The sequence below is a fragment of the Hesperophylax consimilis genome, chromosome 4 (assembly GCF_061612785.1).
Source record: "Hesperophylax consimilis isolate HC1 chromosome 4, BYU_Hcon_1.0, whole genome shotgun sequence".
Classification (NCBI taxonomy): Eukaryota; Metazoa; Arthropoda; class Insecta; order Trichoptera; family Limnephilidae; genus Hesperophylax; species Hesperophylax consimilis.
This window is the reverse complement of record NC_142839.1, coordinates 27,033,115-27,045,904: the sequence shown is the minus strand read 5'-3', so window position 1 is coordinate 27,045,904 and position 12,790 is coordinate 27,033,115. Positions and strand designations below refer to the sequence as shown.

Sequence of the window (12,790 nt, the reverse complement as noted above, 5' to 3'; positions counted from 1 at the left end):
TTAAATATATTATCAAGTTATACATCCCCACTATCACTATGTCGCAAGCGGTTTTATGCCGACATATTTTTGAAAAATTATTTTTTAACGGCTTAGTAGCATTAAAATGAAAACTTTTGGAGTCCATTATCTTCAGTCCTTGCTGCATATCCAGTTTTATAGTGATAATATAATGCAAGGAGAAAAATAGTATTTTTTTAAATCTCTTAACTGTTGGTAATCCGTTTAAAAAAAGGGACTGTAGGCCGCTTCCTGATAATCCTGATAAACTTTTAGTTAATTCGTAATAATATCGCAACATGTGTTCATGCACCTGCGTTTATCTTGATAATATGTAATGACGGAATGCGAAAAATTTTGAGTTTTATGAACACGTGTTCCGAAATCGTGACGTTTATAAGGATAACTGTCTGATAAGTTCTTCCTCCCAAAATTTCTTTTGAACAAACCATTGAAGATAGAATAAGAGAGGTGTTTAAACTGATGATATGTTTTTTTAAAATAATTATATAAAGTTAGATAACTCCTATTGCAAGCAATACGTAAATAAACAAATATGAATTGAGTTTTACCATAAAAGAATTTTATTTAGATAATTCGTATTTTTTCTCAATTTAATGACAACTGCTAAAAGTAGGTACATTGTTATTTTTTCTCAATTTAATGACACCTTCTAATGTTCTAATGGTACTGCTAAGAGTAGGTACATCGTTTTTTTTCTTAATTTAATGACACCTTCTAATGGTACTATTAAGAGTAGATACATTGGTATTTTCTCAATTTAATGACACCTTCTAATAGTACTGCTAAGAGTAAGTACATTGGTATTTTCTCAATTTAATGACACCTTCTAATAGTACTGCTAAGAGTAGGTACATTGGTATTTTTCTCAATTTAATAACGCGTTCTAATGGTACTGCTAAAAGTAGGTACATAGGTATTTTCTCAATTTAATGACACCTTCTAATGGTACTGCTAAGAGTGAGTACATTGGTATTTTCTCAATTTAATGACACCTTCTAATGGTACTGCTAAGAGTAGGTACATTGGTATTTTTCTCAATTTAATAATACGTTCTAATGGTACTGCTAAGAGTAGGTACATTGGTATTTTTCTCAATTTAATAACACGTTCTAATGGTACTGCTAAGAGTAGGTACATAGGTATTTTCTCAATTTAGTGACACCTTCTAATGGTACTGCTAAGATTACGTACAAAATTTTGCAAAAAGCTTGTCCAAGTGATTCGATTTCCACGAATCAAATAATCAGAACCTACCTAGCAACTTGAAATTTTTGAATAGATTGTGTTCGCTCATCCATTTAGCATTTTCATTTTTACACTTTACTTGGCGCATTATGTCATGTTTGCAAAAAAGTTTTGAGCGATCGTGTGCCATAATTTATAGAACCTAAAAAATGGGATAAACGGTGAAATCTAGGTGGATTCATTGGCTTTAAACCGCATTGAGCAGTTTCATATGTTTCCATATTAATATTTTGAGGAATGGTATTAATTAAATAATATGGTAAATGTATATGTATGACGCCAATGGCTCGAGTGGTTAAATGTCAGTACCTACTTTGAAATATCCATACTTATATCGCACACACGATATCTTTGTTGACGTACGCAAGTGTAGATAATATTACTAAAGAAAGTGTCGCTTTTGACGGGCTCATCTTTCACAGTTATTTTTTATGGTTCCATGACAGAACAGAACAGTGACGAAACAGAAGATTGAAGAATAGTAAAGAAAAAACTGTTCTGTTTTATCCGGTTGTACTTTTTTATTACAGCCAGTATTGCGAGTGACAACCTTTGTCAGGCCTGCGATTCTGGAGTTAAACGATCAATCGTTTTCGTATGCGCCGTCTTCGAGTGAAAAACAACTAGTCGTCGCGACTAACTTTTTCGAATGTTTCAATTTTACGTATTCTTGAGCGTCGAACGGTCGAAGTTGGTAGAAGAGATGATTATATTGGCACCCCTGTGAATATTGTCTATGTTCCTGATGTTTTTGGGATTTCTATGGTGTGACTGTCAAACAGAAAACAGTTATTCGTTATTCAAAACAGAAATGGCTGCGGGACATATTACAAATTGCCAAAAGCAACTCTTAATAAAGCTTGTAAGCTCCGATAAAGACTTATTAAGTGGGAAATTTTCACCCACTTTTACATTTGCGGAATCCGCGCGGTAAAACAAAAATTGACAGCTAGACTAGATTTTGACAGCCAATTCCATAGAAACGCCAACAACCTACCACTCGCTGCCCTGTTTCTACTGGTTATACCCAGTAGTTGTTGTGTGGAATGACTTTTGACGTTTGGCGTCGAAGTATGTACCTTCGACCAATTTCGGGAATAGCAACGACGACCAACGTACGTACTTTCGACGGCGATTACGAGCGCCCTCGATTCAGGAATAGAGCCCCAGAATTGTCGCTTGAATAATGTCACCGGAGAACTTTTATTATTTCATTTCAGGGCTTAGAATTTATAATACCGGGGAAATTAAACCTCCGAATTTCAATCAAATTTGTAAAGGTCGTAGTTTATTCGATTACTTGAATTGAATGTCTTATGTATTATATATTTTATTAATTAAAAAGGTTTTTTTTTGTTTGTTATTCATGACATTTTTTTCCGCAGATTTACGATCTCACAATGTCTTGTTCTTATTAGGAGTAATAAATGAACCCGTAAGAAACATTTTTTTTACTATAATACATCTATTTTAAAAATCATCTATTTTTAAGATTGAACCTTGCTACCAAGGAACTGGAGTCGAACTCTACCAACCTCGCCAAATGTCGACCGGGTGGTACCGACATTTATTTAGTATATTAACAGTTATAATGTGAGAGAAATGCTTGCATATCCGCACGGAGAAAAATGATACCACGCGCCGCTCCGGGTCGCTGCGCACAAAAGTCTCACAGTGGACTTGCAGTTATCGTCATTTTATAGTTTAATCACATTTATATGTTATATTTACCTATCTCATCAATTAAAAATACGGAAATAATTTAATATGAAATATTTAAAAAATATGTTTTGGAATACTACAAGCATCCCAACTAATCATAATTTGGATTTTTTTTTATGAAAGATATTCTTAGTTACTTTCCTCACAAGCATTTTTGATCAGAATATCAAATAAAAATATGTATTTTTTTAAATGAAAAACTAATGTTTATAAGACCAGGTTTTATGCATATCATAAATGATTACAAATAATTATAAGCAATAATTAGTCGCCTAAAATATTTCACCGACAAATGTAGATATAATATGTCTCGACGCCATCTAGTGGGAAATTTAGCACTCACAAAGCCTTTCCTACAAAAATATTTTTTTGTTGTTTTCAGGTGAACAAAAAATAATAAGCAGTAATTATTGATCGAGGTACATATTGAATTATTTGGTGGGTTGGAAATAAGCCGGCATAGCTTCAGTGGTTCAGAACACCTGACCGGACATCAGAAGGTACGGGTTCGATTCCCGCTGGCGGCATTTTCAATTTGTATTGATATTTTAGGCGACTAATTATTTGTTAAATACAAGTATATTTGCCGCCGTAAATCGATAATTCGGCCTTGTGTGCGGCGGCCTGTAGTGGCGCGTGGTACCGCCGCTTCGCATTGTACTTGTGGCAGAGCCTACTAATGACATTACAAACAAAGTCTACCAAATTATGTATTTTCAAAACCACATAATATTGGCGCGGTGCTTATTTGGATCTGAGAAATATAACGCGTGGTCTGGAATGTGAATCTTTGATTTGATTTATGCGATGCTTGAAATGCGAATTCCTCACTTTACGTTTCGACTTCTAATACATTCCGGTAGAAGTGTAAAATTGAGAGAATAATAGAACGGTATAAATAATAATATTATTGTCTTGTTTCACGGTTGAGAAGGGGGGAATGAAATCACCGGTGGACTGAGTCTTTATTATTTCCTGACTGCCCTGTGCCTCTCTGCCCCAAGGTACGGTGGTTGCCGCAGTGCCTAATGATGCTCTAATTGGGTTCAAGTTCGCGACTGCCTGACTCATTTCTCATTAATACTCATTACCTATTATCTCAGCAATCCCTAGAACCGGCTAAATGGACTAATTGAGTTGTTTGTTTGTTGAACTTAAGTATAATAGTAATATTTGCTCGCCCTTTGCATTATTATTATTATTATTTGTGAATACCGCACGAGTCGCAACTGCTCCATCTGGAGCCAGTGGGGCCATCACCAATTGGGGTATGTTGTGAGGTTGAAGGTAGTGAGGAAGGGAAGGAAATGGGTAAGACGATGATGGGGCAATACCTGGCTGTTCAGATCTGGTCACCAAATACGGCTAAAGCCATTTCAAGCAACGTTTCAATTCTGAATGGTGGTCTTACACCAGGGCGATACTCAGAGTGTCTTCCATTCTGCAAACATACATTTTTATTATTTTAAATGATTAAATTGTGAAATAACACAAATCAACCATCAGATTTGAACCCTCGACCTTCGGATCGCTAGACGAGAGCCTTACCCCTCGACCACGGAGTCACGGAGGCCGTCTAATTATTATTATATTCTTTCTCATTCGTTTTGTATGAAAACGAAAAAGACAGATTATTCCAGCATGTCGAATGCTTCCGATTAAATACCCATAGAAATTGAATATCGTATGGTCATTCTGAATAACACTTCTTTATTATGTCGAATAAAATACTTACACAATCATTTATTTACAACGGATCGAATTTTACTGTACCATGGCAATGTTATGTTGTAATTTTACTATACCATGGCAATGTTATGTTGTAATTTTATTATGCCATGGCAATGTTATGTTGTAATTTTACTATGCCATGGCAATGTTATGTTGTAATTTTATTATACCATGGAAATGTTATGTTGTAATTTTACTATGCCATGGCAATGTTATGTTGTAATTTTACCATACCTACCATTGCAATGTTATATTTACTATACCATGGCAATTTTATGTTGATATTTTACCATACCTACCATTGCAATGTTATATTTACTATACCATGGCAATTTTATGTTGATATTTTACTATGCCATGACAATATTATATTGTAATTTTACTTTACCATGGCAGTGTTATGTTGTAATTTTACTATGTCATGGCAATGTTATGTTGTAATTTTACTATACCTACCATTGCAATGTTATGTCGTAATTTTACTATACCATGGCAATGTTATGTTGTTTTTTTACTATGCCATGGCATTGTTGTGTTGTAATTTTGAGTATTTTTAGGTTAGTTGTAATTATTTTACAAACCAGAAGTTTCTTATCGTTCTTTTAATGCAATTAGTGTTATCACTATGCTTTGATATTGCCACTTGTTGGTGTAATCTCGGAATGCGTTGTGGTTTCCACAATCAAGATTAAAAATCCACGAGTTAGTCATCAAGTCATCAATAAAAAACGATTTTCTGCTTATTAAATATAACCTATAGCGACTAATCGGCTTTTCCAAGTCAATAAATATAATCAGACAGCCTTAATGATTATATTTCCAGCAAAATTGAGCAAAAATGTGGTAAAAACAACTCATTTTGCACATCTTTCAATAGCACATCTCGAACGTTTATTACGATATAATATGTATCGACTTATTATGAATTGTAAAATTTACGTTGGCTGCAACATTTTTGCTGTTATTGTTGAGATTTTTGACTTACATTGGTAGTCGTGGTAAGCTAATGAGATTTCCCAGAAGTAACAATCTATAAAATTTAAGCTTTTTTAAATGATCGTATATTGCATGGTTCGTCAAACTCCGCATCAAGGTACTGTTATTCAATGTTGCCTCGCCTAGAAAAAAGTCTCGTTTTTATCGTGTTATTGCGATGGTGGTACAAATCACAGAAGAAGCCATTCGTCTCGCTGATGAACATTTCGACCTCGGCCCTTGTTGTAACGCCCGTAGTAATTGCTACCGCTTGTACCCGGTCGTACTGGCATTACTTACTAAATTTACTGCCTAGTATTTTACTGGGAATCTATCTACTGACTACTACTTAGGACTTGGTACTTAGCTGGGAGTCTAGCTACCTACTGACCACCTAGTACTTTACCGCGAGCCTAGATACCTACTGAATGTTCAGTATCTATCTGTGCACCGCGATAATAAACAAAGAATTACGTATCGTGTGTAATGGCGGAGTGGACGGGCGGCCTGTCGTCACTCGGCGCCCGTTGCGGCCCGCCGCGACACGTATCGTACTATTCAGTCTACCTACCGTACCCAGTCTACCCGGTCTGCCCGGTCTAACCAAGTCTAACCCACCCCGCATTGCTCCTTATCCCTCGGAAGCAGGGACTGGACTGACGTTTGCCGCGCGCTCCCCGCGGAGCTATTGATTCGAATTTTATTACGAAATTCGAATTTCAACATTTTCGTTGTTCGTGCTCTTTAATTAAAAGAAAATTTGACCGGTTTTTCTTTAATTATACCAAAGATATTTTGTGATTAATTTATATTAGTTGTTTATAAATTAAGTTTAAATTCAGTGTAAAAGTGTTTTGATAGTAAAAAGTGTTTTCATTGGTAATTTTATATGTAAAAACAAACGAAACTACACACATATTTCAATTTATATATTTTTTCTCGTTAAGAGAAAGACAAACATTTCCGGGTTACGAATAACCTGACAATATTTGAAAATCTCCTACTACCACCACAGGAAGCGGAAAATGTTGCTTGTGTTGTGATGGGAGGACTTAGCCAGCCGAGGTGGGATCAAAACGCGATGTCAACTCAGCCACCGACCGGTCAATTACTAAGTGATAAATCAAACAAATAGTAGGAATAACTTGTGGCCTGAACGCTTAAGATTATGTATTATTCTAAACACTAGTTTCTGTAGCTCAGTCTGTCTGTGCTGATAGAAAAAAACAGATTGCGCTGTCTTTTAAAAAAAGGCATGTTTTTACCTATCACAGGTGACATATATGTAATATAGGTATATAAAAAACACACGCGTATTCGAATGCAACATTGTGTCAAAATTTCAAAGCAAATGGTGAAGAACTTTCGGAGATTTAAGATTTTGAACAAACGAACATTCACATTTTATTTGTACATATAGATAGATTGCATTGCGTGGAAATATTGTTCCCTTTCAAAATGTAAACAAATAGTTATTTTATATCTTATTATGTAGGTAAATAAATCGTCATTATTTTACAAATATGAAAAGAGAATTGACTTTGTATTCTCGAAGATAACATATATTTTCCGTTTGTCTTTCGGTGGACCAAATTATCAATGATATATGATGTCAATATTACGTATATTGTATTTTACATATAATTATCTCGGTAACGTTTTTCTTCTCCAGTGATTCCTGTGACGATTGTGCAACGATGCACTCGAAGAAGCGTGAGAGAATGCTTTGCGTTTTGTGAAATGTTTGTTTTTATAATCGCTAAGTAGTTAATAGCAACTTACGAGCTCATTTAGAAATAATTCATACATTCATAAGATAACAACGATTTTTCTTTATTTTGTAAAAGTTTTTTTTTTTACAAATTCTTGAATACAATTATTTCGCAAAACTGTAATAAACTAAGCACATGTTTATTTTAAAGATACTCGTACTTTTATTACTTTGTTAATTAATATTTACCAGCATATAGACCCGTGAAAAATCACGGAATAGAATTCTTGACAAATCACTTCCAATTTTGAAAATGGCAAATATATTTTTTTATATTAATAGGCAGGTACTTTATCACTTGTCTGAATTCTTGACACAATCAGTTCCAATTTTTGTAATTTACTATTTGACACTTAAATTCAAAGCATATTCGAATTCATTGAACCAAAGTTACACGACAGACACACAACCGAAATTAGTATTTTAGATTATAATTAGCAATAAACACGTGATAATAATATACAGGTTTTTGCAATAAGAAGTGTTATTTTGATATTCAATCGTAAAAGATCAATGGTTTCGTTACTTGTGTGGCACGTAGCGCCGTCTTGTTGAAAGTAAACGTTGTCGAGATCAATACCATCCAATTCGGGCCATAAAAAATCATTAATCATCTCTCGATAGCGCAATCCATTCACCGTAACTGTTACTCCAGCCTCATTTTCGAAAAAGTAAGGTCCAATGACTCCGCCGGACCATAAACCGCACCAAAAAGTCACACGTTGAGGATAGAGAGGCTTTTCAACAATAATTCTTGGGTTTACGGAGCCCCAGATGCGACAATTTTGCTTGTTGACGAAGCCACCGAGGTGGAAATGGGTCTCATCACTCAAGTTGATTTGCATTTGATTCACTCAAGTGAATTTTAATAATTTCAATGCGTTGTTCAAGCGTGTATCGTTCCATTTTTATTAATGGCGTAGTTTCTACTTGTCAAATGTCAAAAAATGACAGCTTCAAAAGTAACATCTACCGAAATAGCGGGCTATTCAAAATAACACCTCTTATTGGAAAACCCTGTATTAGAGCTATTTCTTTGTAATACAAAGATGCATTCTCTTTAATTATATAAGAATAAGTTTGATTACGTTAGGTCGGGTTACAACAAAAGAAATTATTTTCACGGTAATTAAATTTGATTTTCTATTTAATTACTACATAACTATATTTATTAAATTCCAATATCTACAAATACATACACCTGAAAAGGTTGTGGACTTTATATGGATGCAATAATTGTCCACATATTTTTTAATATAAAAATATCAAATAGGTGGTTTTTATGTTTCCCTCAGTTATAATAAAGATTCGCCTAATTTTATATATGTGTAATATTCGGTATATCAAGCACGATTGCTCTCGATTAACATAACCTATGCGTACGATGTACAACACATATAATTGTAAGTTATAATTCACAAATAGTGTTGATTTTGATTAAAAAACTATGTTTTTATTAGTCATCTTTAATCGTTTTGTTATTCTATCTGTGTCAACTGCTGCCGATTTTGTTACGGTCGATGATCCGTTATAGAAAAATACAATATAATAATGACATAATATTAATTTTATGAAATCGTCAAAAATCTTAACCTAGAATAGAGATCATTTCTGTGGTCAGTGGAACATCAGTTCACGATCAAGAAGTCATAATATACATTTATTTATTTAAGGCGAAGCACTTCGTAGAAAAAATAAAGTTTCAGGCTTATAAAAACTGAAAGTTCAAATCTCCCACTTACGAACCCATTTTCGGTTATTATTTAATTATATAGTGTGGCAAATTAAGTTCTTTAGAAAATGATCGCAAAACATTTAAATATTTGTACTTGAACTTCGCAAAAAAATTAAATACTTATTTGCGATGTTTATTCGTGTTTAAATCAAAACCGACGGCTGATGTTAAGCGGGAATTTAAACCTTATCGTCATATGACTGAAGGAGTGTTATTGTTAGCCGACGTTGCCCTGATTTTAAGCTGAATTTTTCGATATCTAATGCATACAGTGACCTTTTTCTTATATTTAAGGTCAATAAATCTCGGAATAAAACTGTAGCTTTGTATAAAAATTAAATCCACGCCGCCCGCCCGTTCGCCGTAGACACTCATATTTAATGAAGCTTAATGCTAAATCACTATTTTGATTAATCTTTATAACGAATTTATAATACATTATTAATACCAAAAAATATGCTCTAGATAAATTGAAGGTTTTCCTATCGTTTCGCTTGAGTAGAATGCAAATAAAATAAAAAAAATACTCAATAAAATATATAAATGTAAGCTACTAAAATTTTTTTTTTCAATAGAACGCGTAAAGGAAACAAATTTAAAAAATACAATATTATAGCTAAGATTATCTGTGACCGTTTCACTTGATTAACTTTTTGCTTTCTGATAAAATTATTTACAAAATAAATAAAAACCAGTTTTGTGCTTGAAATCGAACGTTTCTAGACTCCGTTTGTCAAGCCATTTTAATGCCTATTACCTACAGTATAAGGTATACCAAGAATATACACATTTTTGGCTTATAATAGAAAAACACAAAGATAGATATATATTTTTATTAATTATATATATATATATATATATATATATATATATATATATATATATACAAAATATATATATATTTTGTATTTTCCAACTCTAGTATGAAAAGCCTGTGTTGAGATAGCAATTTACAGGAATGGTTGTTAGGTTTACGCAATAGAAATAAAGACCAACAGATTACAATTTTCAAATTATAGATTTTTTTGAACATTAAACCTGTGATTGAATATATTTCTTTAAATTTAAGTATGTTTTTTTTTTAAATTCCGTATTTTGTTTCCGCTCTAGTGATGAACGTAATCGAAGCAATTTATTTTTTATACACCTCTCCCGGTTACGATGAAAATGACTGTCTCTGATTTATTCATGAAATGAATTTGAGTCAATTATTTCGAAATGCGTATTTTTGCACATCACTAGACATTCCGCCTAAAATAATTAATATCATTAATCCATTTTCACGATTTTGGACGCTGAAAAAATCGTAACAGCAGCGGGAAAAATGTATTTTTATTGAACTATTTTTAAGTCGGTCGCAGCGTGATATCAATTATTTCTCAGAATATAACTCACACAGCTTTGTCATATCTTAAATTATTTAGAATTTGCGCGATTCACAGTAAAATTATTAAAAGAAGATAATACTAACAAATATAAACGAAACATGAAACAGAACAAGACACAGAAAGTAAAAAAAAGATAACGGTTACAACTAGGAATCCAACTCAGGATCTCTTGTCTAACCGGGACAGCGTCTTAACCACTTGACCAGTAGGACTTGATTATTAAACGTCATACTTGTCGATCTTATATTTCAAATTCAGAATTAACAATATCATCTTCTACTAATTTTTTCATATATTTTTGGCAGCTACCTTTTATATTTAATTTTGGCTATCAATGGTCGAGTACGATGAGAGATCGTGGTTTCTATTCCTGGTTGTGACCTTTTTTATTTTCTGTGTCTTATTCTGTTTCATTTTTCGTTTAGATTTGTGGGTATTATTTTCTTCTTCAATGATATATTACATTGGTGGGTTGAAAATTATTTAACTTCGTTATGAATTTATTTATAATTATTCGTAATTCACATTAAAATGGTAATTATTTAACGAAACTGGTCCTCAGGATGTAACGCCTGTCGGGATGCCCGCCGGGGAAAGCAGTGAGGCGTAAACGCCAGCAGTTTGCCAGCAAGATGCCCCGTAAAATAACAACTAATCGCGTTGTGGGAATAATAAAACGTTGAACTGTTTTATTTAGTTCTTGCTTTTGTCTTTTTTACACATCACGCCATCCGATCGTAACCCGACTTTTTGTTATTCGTTTTTGTCTGAGGGATATTTTGGAACGAACATGAACATGGCGAATTAATTCCGGTCAACTCTCTGAAGCTTTTTCATTTTTCAATTTATATCTTCGACAGCTTTACAGCCATATTTTGTAAAGTAATGAAACACACAACAAGTTCTTTTAGAGTAATGAAACATAAAACGTGTTTTTGTAAAGTAATGAAACACACAATGTGTTTTTGTAAAGTAATGAAAAACATAACATGTTTTTCTAAAGTAATGAAACGCACAACGTGTTTTTGTAAAGTAATTAAACACACAACGTGTTTTTGTAAAGTAACGAAATACATGATGTGTTTTTGTAAAGTAATGAAACGCACAACGTGTTTTTGTAAAGCAATAAAACACACAACGTGTTTTTGTAAAGTAATGAAACACAAAAGGCGTTTTTGTAAAGTAATGAAAAACACCAAGTTTTTTTTGCTCTTTGTCGAATATCGAACTCACAACCTCCTGAATTTAAGTTAAATTTTGCAGACTGTTCCCCTAGAAGTGATGTTTATAAAATATTTTTAGTCGCTGAAGATACATACATAATGTAATTATATTTAAATAACATTTTTACAAACGTTTATTAAAAAAATGAAGAATTTAATTTCGGTCTTAATTTGTTTTTCCGGTACCTACCAAATGTTTTTTTTTAAATAACGCTTTTTAATTAAACGACTAGTTAGTGGTGGATTGATTCAGATTGTCGGCTTCCTACTCAGGCATAACATTTCAATCCTCAGGTAGCTAATTCCTCCATCATTGCTCTATCTACATTTTACGTTTATAATAATGCCAGTACACAGAGAAAATTTACTGATGTAAAATATTGCTAATTTATTAAAAATCTCTCCTAACTATTCGCAATCCTGTTGAAACGAATTACAATTAATTAATAATACCTACAAATGTTTCTTTTTCTGTTGAAGATAAAGAAAGACCTTTATTATTTAAATTAAGTTAGGTTATGTCCGTTTTCTGACTTAAAATTTATTTTTAGTGTTTACCAATATGTAAGGAAAAAAATAAGATAAAACCAAAAGACTGCTACATTAAATAGTAAAAAAAATAAAGTGACCAAAAATCGTGATGTTGCTCTGGAACTCTAACTGTAGTCAGTCCGAGTTCTACCAGAGCTTGACTGAGAAGACTCGGCAGCTGGCACAGAAGTGTGGTCATCTGAGGTTGCAGCCACAGACCAGGCCCAGGGCTGCGGCCCCCAAGCCCAAGGGGCCCAAGCCCCCACGGGCCCCCAAGTCCCTCTCCAGGTGGTATGTCAAGGTAAGGTGCTAAGCCGCCCTGAATGTTAATCAATTAATTTATTTATTTATTGCATCTGACTATATATAAATCACGTTTTTCTCATAAAAATCAACCTCACTAGGACTAAGCATCTATCATTACATATTGTTTACATTAGCTCCA

At 33.3% G+C, this 12,790-nt stretch overlaps 1 protein-coding gene across 4 annotated transcripts in view; it reads left to right on the top strand.

Annotated features, from left to right (window-relative positions):
- The window catches only part of Rgl (Ral guanine nucleotide dissociation stimulator-like), a 164,403-nt gene that overhangs the window by 63,481 nt on the left and 88,132 nt on the right, over positions 1–12,790 (top strand). For 2 of the 4 annotated variants that reach the window (XR_016305789.1, XM_089651593.1), the window contains exons 1-2: positions 6,325–6,576; positions 12,366–12,646. The exons of 1 other annotated variant lie outside the window; for it this stretch is intronic. Coding sequence is in view for 2 of the 3 variants with exons in the window: in XM_089651593.1 (XP_089507719.1) it covers positions 12,455–12,646 (192 nt within the window). In the remaining variant the exon portion in view is untranslated. Of the gene's footprint in view, positions 1–6,324; positions 6,577–12,365; positions 12,647–12,790 lie in introns of those variants that run through there. One more of the 4 variants, XM_089651594.1, reaches the window with a different exon arrangement.